We start from the raw sequence: 9,358 nt of genomic DNA, 5'->3' as shown, positions 1-9,358 counted from the left end.
TGATGAAAATGTCTACCAGGCACATTCTCAATTACTATATTCGATTGAGCCCTTTATTTAACCATTCATACACACTCATGCAAATTGACAGCCAAAGACACCACAGAAACATATGTATTGTTTAATGAAACAATTATTTCCCTTTGCAAAAAAACGACAAAACCTACAGATCACATCCTTGAAGTCCCTTAAACAATTCTTTGCAATGGCTGTTATTCAGATTCTATGATGCTAAGGACTAATATTTTCTGTGTAAATGACACACTTATGTGTATATCCTGAAAATATAAAACAAATTCTTCATGAATAAAAAAACATTCCAGATACAATAGAGGTAATGTGGACAGCAAGGGCTGTGTATCATGAGCTTATGGTGGATATTAATCACAATTATGTATAGATCTGTACAGTTTTATTTTTAAGTGTAGAACATCTTTCAACCTTCAAGTCATGTGTTGCATAACTTTGCTTCAAAAACTCTTCTGCCTACAATAAACAGATTATGGTGCTAAACACTCAGATAATAATTTATGTGAATGATGTAGGAGGAAGTTACAGTCTTTTCCCCATATATTATCCTGTTTCTACTGCCACCTCTTCTCCAGTGTGGGTGTTCTGGTGGATCTTCAGGGCGCTCTCTTCTGCAAAGCTCTTTTCACAGATGAGGCAGGTGTATCCAGAGTGGTGGTCACTGGCTACGTGTGCATTGAGCTGCTTAGGCTGAGCGTAGCTCTCGTCACACTCTGTGCATGCGTGAGCATTGCCAAGGTTAGATCCATGTACTTCCCTTTTGTGTGACCGTAGGGTTGTAACAGAGGGGAATATGAGGTCACAGTTTGCTTCAGAACAAGGGATGCTGAGCTCTGGTTCCAGGTCATTGGAGGGACAACCCTCTGTTGTAGAGTCATCGTACCCTACTTCCTCTTCTTGTTTGATCTTCTTAGTCTCTAGCATCCCCCCTTGAGCTGCACTCTTAGGTTTACGGCCACGTTTTTTGCCTTGCGGCTTAACACCACAGTTTATATCATTGAAAAATTTCTCTTGGTGCTGCAGAAGCTCTTCTTCTGTCTTGAAACTGTAACTACATTTGCAACATTGGTGGGTGTTGCTGTCATCAGCAACCATGGGGTTCTGTGGGTGCACAGCCAAACGATGGTTGCGAAGGCGTGAAGGGCTGGGGAACAGTGCGCCACAATCCCTGCAGGGACATCGTCGTTCTATGCACTCGTGTCGCCGGTGTTTGTTCAGCTGCAAGACATTAAACATTCATCGTACAAAATTATTGAATCAGTTCCCAAGCACAATAAAAACATGTGCCTTCCTGCACACTCACCTCAGTAAAGGTGAAGAAGTTTTTCTGGCAGTAGGCACAAAGGAAGGGCTTCTCCTCTGTACTGTGGCTGGCCTGGTGCTGGCTAAGCTCCTCAGAGTAGGAGAAGCTCTTGTCACACTTGTAGCAAGTGAAGACTGTATCAGTCTTCAAAAAGGATGAGCAGGAATTATGTTAGAAATATTAAATCCTAAGTAAACAGCATTATTCACAGACTGTTAAAAGTTATGAATGATGACAATATCCAACTGAAGAGAGTTCAACTACATCTTCACATTCATCTTGAATTATATCATTTCTAAACATAGTATTTTATGATTGTGTAGAACAAACAATACATTGAAAAAACAACCCGCAGATAACTACTTGGATCCTGACCGGTCATCTTCTTTTTTCCTACCTGCTGCAGGTGCTGTTTGTACTGGTCCCGATGACTCTTCCTCATGTGTCTCTCCTTGGCTTTAGAGTTACAGAAAGTGATGAAGCACTGAAAACATTGCAGACTCTCATGCTGATCTGCATCACAATAATAAGACAGGGGCTCTATTATTAGTTGGAACAAAACAGCAATAATATAAGTAAACGACTGCATACTATACTGCTGTCAGTTTAAACAATAATTTGAGTAACATCATCACATCGTGCAGAAAATATGCAATAACAAATTATATCTTACAGGATTGTAGTGGGGCGACCACAGGCTCGTACTTTATCTCCTCTGTGGTGGGTCTCCTCTCCTTCCCAACAACGACTTTCTCGATCTTCATCATTTCCATGCTTCTGCGTAATAAGCCACATGGAGCTGCAACATTGAAACACTATGTACAGCTCATGCATATTTGAGGTTGTATTTTCGGACAAAGATAAAGCAACTATACAATGACATTAAATTAACCCAGGTGAAAGGCATCGGAATGTTTCAGATAAATAATTAGAAATTGAAAGTAATGTCAAATAGCTATCCCCGTCGAGAGGCTGATTGTCTTTTTAAGCTGGGCAGACTAGTTATGAAATACAGACAAAAGACAACATAAGACATATAGGCCTGAGCTAACGTTAGTTATCTGACAGTAAAACGGACACTGGCGGTCTAGCACAGCAACAACTGAAACTGAAAGGGTTGAGCCCATTTATCTCAACGGCATTTTAAATCTCGGTGCCATGTGCTTACTTTTGAGTTATGCCTTTGTATTTAAATCTTGACATATATCAGAAATCGTGTCTAATATTGACTTAAGTCTTGGTAAACAATTTCATCCATTTCTTACCGTACGAAACGTCCGCCGAAATGAAGCCGCAGTGAGTCTTGTTCCCACATCACGTGATATGAGTGCTGCCGATCACGGAGATATCGCGAGATTATGGAACTGCGGTTTTGTCACCAGTTGCTTTTAAAGGACATTACTGACCCTCGTACGGAGGACAAAAAAAGACCTAAGTATAAATAAATAAATGTATAAATAAATCCGTAAATACACGTATGAATAAATAAATGCTTATATAAAAGAATGCATACATTAATATATTAATATAAGTTGACACCTTAACAAAACATAATTTAATTAAATAAATTGCCGCCGTCCTCCTCGCTGCCGCCGCCGTTGTCCTCGTCATCCTCGCCACCAAATGGTGGCTAGCTATTTCAATGCACCACACACATGTATACAAGGTAAGTGACAGTAGTCATTATCTGTTTGGTTATTTACTTGTGCACAGATTCTGATCAGATGGGATACAAACAGTGCTAACTCTAGACCTGTCAGGATGGGTCGGGCTGGAGCAGGTTGCAGTGCGGACTCAAACGCAGAGTTTTTCAATCAAAAGGTGCTCTTTATTCTCACAGACCATACGTGCTCCCACGACGAACGACAGTAGACAATGACGCGACAAAGGACAACTGGCACACAGGGCTTAAATACACAAGGGAGGTGCAGGTGATTGGACACAGGTGGAAGCAATCAGGCAATCACAGGACAGGAAGTGAAGTTACCCAGAGACACGAGACACAAGAAAGCTACAAAATAAGACAAACAGACCCAAACCGTGACAGAACCCCCCCCTCAAGGACCGAATTCCAGACGGTCCTAAAGGAGGGTGGAACCCAGAAAAACAGACAAGGGAGGGAGGGCGGGGAACCCGACAACCCCCGGCCGCCCAGGGGACTCCAAGGGTCGGCGGCACGGTGTCGGGTCCCTCCGGCCGGGATGACCGCCGGACCTTAGGGTCTCGGGGGGCCTGCCGGGTCGGCGACCGGGCCTCAGGGTCTCGGGGGGCCTGCCGGGTCGGCGACCGGGCCTCAGGGTCTCGGGGGGCGCCGAGCGGTGCGGCTGCGGCGTCGTCGTGGCGGGGGGCGCCGAGCTGTGCGGCTGCGGCGTCGTCGTGGCGGGGGGCGCCGAGCTGTGCGGCTGCGGCGTCGTCGTGGCGGGGGGCGCCGAGCTGTGCGGCTGCGGCGTCGTCGTGGCGGGGGGCGCCGAGCAGTGCGGCTGCGGCGTCGTCGTGGCGGGGGGCGCCGAGCAGTGCGGCTGCGGCGTCGTCGTGGCGGGGGGCGCCGAGCAGTGCGGCTGCGGCGTCGTCGTGGCGGGGGGCTCCGAGCTGTGCGGCTGCGTCGTGGCGGGGGGCGCCGAGCTGTGCGGCTGCGTCGTGGCGGGGGGCGCCGAGCTGTGCGGCTCCGGCGTCGTCGTGGCGTGGGGCTCCGGCCCAACCCCTGACCCCACCCCCCCTTCAAGGACCGACTTCCAGGCGGTCCCAAGAGGGTGGGAGGGAGGGTTCATGGTCGGGCGCCGCGGAGCCGGGACCGGGGGCGTGGTTCCCGGGGCAGGAACGGGCGCTGACGGGCGTGGTTCTCGGGGCAGGAACGGGCACTGACGGGCGTGGTTCTCGGGGCAGGAACGGGCGCTGACGGGCGTCTCGGCGCAGGAACGGGCGCTGACGGGCGTCTCGGCGCAGGAACGGGCGCTGACGGGCGTCTCGGCGCAGGAACGGGCGCTGACGGGCGTCTCGGCGCAGGAACGGGCGGTGACGGGCGTCTCGGCGCAGGAACGGGCGTCTCGGCGCAGGAACGGGCGTCTCGGCGCAGGAACGGGCGCTGACGGGCGTCTCGGCGCAGGAACGGGCGATGACGGGCGTCTCGGCGCAGGAACGGGCGCTGACGGGCGTCTCGGCGCAGGAACGGGCGCTGACGGGCGTCTCGGGGCCGGAACGGGCGTCTCGGGGCCGGAACGGGCGCTGACGGGCGTCTGGGGGCCGGAACGGGCGCTGACGGGCGTCTGGGCGCAGGAACGGGCGCTGACGGGCGTCTGGGGGCCGGAACGGGCGCTGACGGGCGTCTGGGGGCCGGAACGGGCGCTGACGGGCGTCTGGGGGCCGGAACGGGCGCTGACGGGCGTCTGGGGGCCGGAACGGGCGCTGACGGGCGTCTGGGGGCCGGAACGGGCTGGGACGAGACTCTGGGGGCCGGAACGGGCTGGGACGAGACTCTGGGGGCCGGAACGGGATGGGACGAGACTCTGGGGGCCGGAACGGGATGGGACGAGACTCTGGGGGCCGGAACGGGATGGGACGAGACTCTGGGGGCCGGAACGGGCTGGGACGAGACTCTGGGGGCCGGAACGGGCTGGGACGGGCATCTTTGGGCCGGGTCAGGAGCCGGGGCTGGAGGGGTTCGTATCCTCCTCCTCCCCGGGCCCTTCCTCCTCGGATTGAGGATGTCCCGGAGCTCTAAGCACGCCCTTTGGTAGCTTCTGGGGCCAAATATGAAATTAGTTTCACGCCGGAAAAACGGGCTCCTCACATCCAGGTAGTCCGGGCCCAAGTCACACCAGGAGTCTGCTGAGTCCTTAGGTGGTCGCGTCATTCTGTCACAATGGGATGCTGGTGCAGGCGGAAGGGAGGACTCAAACGCAGGAGTTCCAGACGTGCTCTTTATTCCAAAACATAAGACTCACCAAACAGACGAACGTGCACCAACGGCAACTGACGTAGACAATGATGCGACAAAGGACAACTGGCACACAGGGCTTAAATACACAAGGGAGGTGCAGGTGATTGGACACAGGTGGAAGCAATCAGGCAATCACAGGACAGGAAGTGAAGTTACCCAGAGACACGAGACACAAGAAAGCTACAAAATAAGACAAACAGACCCAAACCGTGACAAGACCTTCTATTTCTATTGTGAAGTCTGAAGGAAAGCTTTGCTAAAGTAGACTGTAGTAGTAGTGGCAACCAGTCATTTTATCCTTTTTAAGAGATTAACACAGATTGTAAGCAGACTAAATTGTTTATTTCCCATCAGGATAGAAAGGGTCTTGAGCAACGTTTATAGCGGCGTACTTGATCTCTTCTACTCCATCTTGAGGGAAAAGGCCTTCTTAACCTGACAACGAAACTCATCTCTATGCTGCACTGGTGCTTTGTTCCCCACGTACAGAAACACCTTCAGGTCATCCAGGATGGCAAAGTACCGAGGGAAACCAGTCCACCCCGCAACTGTGGAGTCTCCATGAACACGAGGCACAGCAGGACCCAGTACAGGTGTACATTAATTCAGTCATTTATTTATTTATTTTTATTTTTATCTTTTGTCAACATGAACCTCACCGTACTTGCACATATCAGAAGCATAATGTATTATGTATTGAAATCAGTGTTGAATTGCATTCTTATTTCCCAAGCTCCTTTCTGTTTCACATGAATAAAACGATCAACGAAAAAGTAAAAATAATGCTGCTGACAGTACTGTGTAAATATACATATATATATATATATATATATATATATATATAAATTTGTGTTTGTTTTAATAACTGACACCATCCATTATGTTATTCTGTAACTATATGGAGTCATGCAGCACACTGTTCCCTCTCAGGGAACTCGAGCTATGTAAAAACGCTGTGGGAACGCCTCTGTGTGACCGCGTCATGAAGCACGTGTGAAATCTAACCAATGGCGAGCTGGTACGTCATAGGCGGGGGACGCCGGGACCAGGCTGCTATAAAGGGACCCGAAGGGCAGGACCATTCGTCTCTGTGCCTTCATCAAGTGCGTGCGAAGTTTTTCCACATAGTAATGGCTGAGCGGTTTGTCCAGTGTGTCCACCCTTGCACCAGTTTTATTATGGGCAGTGACTCACACGCCTTGTGTGTGGTCTGCCTAGGCGTGGCAGACCACACACTAGCCTTGAGGAGCTCCCCGCGGCTCCGGTCAAGCTCGTGCTGAGGCAGAGCGCCGGATGTCTTCATGCGGATCACAAATGGATCTCGCGGAGGATTCTGGGACGGCTGAGGCCTTTTCCCTGCCCCTCACCGCGGGACCCAGGCGCTCGTTTCCGGTGTTGGAGGCACGCTCTGCGGCTTCCTCCACCCCGGACGAGACGCCGCTCTCACGTTCCTCCAGCTCCGAGGAGCTGGACGTGGTGAGTGTAGAGGCAGCGGAGGCTGACGCCGAGGCGACTCATTCCCCCGCTGTCGCCAAAGAACTGCTGGAGGTCCTCACCCGAGCCGCTGACAGGTTCCATATCAGCTGGCCGGCGGGTAAACAGCAGCCTACTGCTTCCGGTAAGCTGCAGGAGCGGTTTTTACCTTCCCGCAGAGTTCCTCCGCGCCGGTGCTTGCCGTTCTTTCCAAACGTCCACACTGAGGTGTCGGCGTCCTGGAGTAGGCCGGTGTCCGTCTTTAGCTGAGGCTAAGCGACATGGATACGTGAGTATGCCGGCCGCGGAGGGGGCCCTGGCGGGCCATGTTTCCCCCGCGGCCGTGTCGCTGAGGACAACGGTGCTGCCCACCAAGCCTTCGAGGACTACCTCGGCTCTGGTGGGCAAGGCTTACTCACTTTTGGCTGAGCCACTCCAGGCTCAAGGAGAAGTACAAGTCCTTCCTCCTGAATGCCCCTTTTTCCACGGCAACCCTCTTCGGAGGTGCCATTGGGGCCGTTGCGGATAAACTCCACGCGGAGAGGTGTCAGGCGGAGGCGCTCGATTCCTTCTTTCCCCGACGACGCCACGTCCGCGGGGCAGCTCGAGGGCGGCCCCGGCCGTCGACGAGCTTGCACCACCTGGCGCAGCAGAAGAGCATCGCGCTGCGCGCAACCCCTCATCGAGACTGGGCCGCAGCACGATACGCTCGGACGAGGTTCTCTCGCGACCGGACTGGTCTGAGGACGGCCGCCGCAAAGAGGGCTTCGTCCAATAGGCCCTGACACCGTAAGGGCCCGGAGAGTGACCCCCACCGGAGGGGTTAGTGTGCCACCACACTTTTCGGTGCTCCCTTCTCCCCGGTACTCTCCGGGAGTTGGTCCGTTGTCCCCGCCGCCGCTTCGGGGCACGACCGGTTCCAGCGAGCGTGAGCTCGAGGGCTGTTCGCCCCCTCTGAGGAGGGTTCCGGCCAGGCCCGGCACTAGCCATTTGGGTGCCCTAAGCACAAATGCTTGGTGGTGCCCCCCCCAACCAACGAACCAACCAACCACCACCACCACCACCAAAGGAATAACAACCGTTCAGAATGTCTTAGTTAGGTTCTCTTTATTCCCCAAATAACTTCTAAACATAAATAATTTACATAAACAAACATGAAAAGAAATAAATTATATAAAAGATTAAATTATAAATTATAAATACCAAACACCACCACAATTACTAAAAACACAGATTTGGAACTGAACATTGTAAACGCAGAAAGTATTCAAGTATATAACCGTGTAAGTAATAATGTGCACATTTCTTCAGTAAATAATATACATAAGTACAAATAATAATAATAAAGTGCAAACTGCACAGTTTACAATTTACTTTACCATCTCTATAAAAGAGACCATTCTGCTATCCAATAGAACAATATTACAAACATTTTCACTACCATCAGTTGTCAAAGGCCCTACAGAGGCACACGCCTGCATTTCCTAGCTGCAAAATCAGCTATCAGGTCATATGACAGTTTCTGAGCCACGTCCCCATTGATGCTGATGACAGCCAGACCACTTAAACGTTCCTGCCCCATTGATGAGCGCAGGTACGTTTTGATTAGTTTGAGCTTTGAAAAGCTTCGCTCAGCAGAGGTAACTGTGACAGGGAGAGTCAGTGCAATACAAAGAGCAATCCATAGATTGGGATATGCCTCTTGAAGCCGATTGTTATGCAAAAACGTAAACGATAACATGAAAAACAAATAATAACAGAAACGGTAACGGTAACAGAAACTTCGGGCGGCCCGCGGACGAGTACCGAATACGACCCACCGGCGGTCCGTGCGGACATTATGAGGCGAGTACATGTGGGCAGCCGGCCGCCCGGTGACCGCTAGCAACGGTCCTCACGAGACAAAGTTTGGGGACCCCTGATTTAAAACATTGTCTTAGCTGAGAGCGACGCGCGAGCATCATCCCGCTGTCTCTTTTTTCTTTTTTCCGCCCCCGACTCTTGATGCCTTTTCGAAGCCATTTCAAAGCTGTCTGTCACATTTGAGATTTGAGGCGTAATCGAACAAACCACTGGGAGGTGGGGGGAGGGGAGCGCACAGGAGGTTCCCCTTTTTCTCCACTAATTTGGTCTATTTCTTTTGTATTGCTTTTGCATATTAACATGCTTTAGACATATTTTATTTGTTATTTATACTAGTAGCCTACTGTGATGATTTTTCACGTCCCAGATTTTTTGGTGCCCCCCCAGGCACTTGGTGCCCTACGCGCAGCGCGTGATGTGCGTGTGCGGAGCGCCGGCACTGGTTCCGGCTCTACTACACCAGCGCTTCCCTGCCAGTACGCTGTCACAGGGCGCTGTGTCTGTAGACCTGAAACTTCCAGAGACCGGCCCGAGGGGCCGGAGCCCCTGAGAAACTTTTTGGGTGAGCGGCGAGCCCTCCCCAATGTATCTCAATGGGTCCTGCACACAATCAACGTCGGCTACGCCATCCAGTTTAGGTGGCGGCCGCCTCGATTTCGGGGCGTGCTACCAACGGTGGTAGACCCCCAGTAGGCTCTGGTGTTGGAGCAAGAAGTACAGACCCTGCTGCGGAGAGGAGCCGTAGAACGAGT

The 9,358-nt window shown here is 51.9% G+C and overlaps 1 protein-coding gene across 3 annotated transcripts; it reads right to left on the bottom strand.

The window, feature by feature from the left end:
• Positions 1–220: 220 nt before the first annotated feature.
• Positions 221–2,682, bottom strand: LOC119218798 (oocyte zinc finger protein XlCOF6-like). 3 transcript variants are annotated; one of them, XM_037473494.2, is made up of 5 exons: positions 2,599–2,682; positions 2,007–2,132; positions 1,731–1,846; positions 1,334–1,477; positions 221–1,248 (listed from the first exon to the last, which is right to left on the bottom strand). In XM_037473494.2, exons 2-5 carry the CDS (start codon positions 2,104–2,106, stop codon positions 574–576), a joined length of 1,035 nt encoding a protein of 344 aa, XP_037329391.1. In that variant the 5' UTR covers positions 2,107–2,132; positions 2,599–2,682; the 3' UTR covers positions 221–573. The 3 variants fall into 3 exon arrangements, with proteins under 3 accessions (XP_037329391.1, XP_062414645.1, XP_062414646.1); XM_062558661.1 differs by having other exon boundaries at positions 2,007–2,110; positions 2,599–2,664; XM_062558662.1 differs by lacking the exon at positions 2,599–2,682 and adding an exon at positions 2,502–2,576.
• Between the last annotated feature and the right edge of the window lie 6,676 nt (positions 2,683–9,358).

The sequence above is a fragment of the Pungitius pungitius genome, chromosome 17, assembly GCF_949316345.1.
Source record: "Pungitius pungitius chromosome 17, fPunPun2.1, whole genome shotgun sequence".
NCBI classification, from domain to species: domain Eukaryota; kingdom Metazoa; phylum Chordata; class Actinopteri; order Perciformes; family Gasterosteidae; genus Pungitius; species Pungitius pungitius.
Note: the sequence above shows the minus strand (reverse complement) of the source record. Positions and strands in the feature narration are given on the sequence as shown.

Coding starts and splice junctions, on each gene's coding strand:
- LOC119218798 (XM_062558661.1), bottom strand. CDS start 2,648: ATGTGGGAACAAGACTCACTGCGGCTTCATTTCGGCGGACGTTTCGTA. Junction 1,478..1,730: donor ACAAACAGCACCTGCAGCAG/GTAGGAAAAAAG, acceptor TCCTTTTTGAAG/ACTGATACAGTCTTCACTTG. Junction 1,249..1,333: donor ACTTCTTCACCTTTACTGAG/GTGAGTGTGCAG, acceptor AATGTCTTGCAG/CTGAACAAACACCGGCGACA.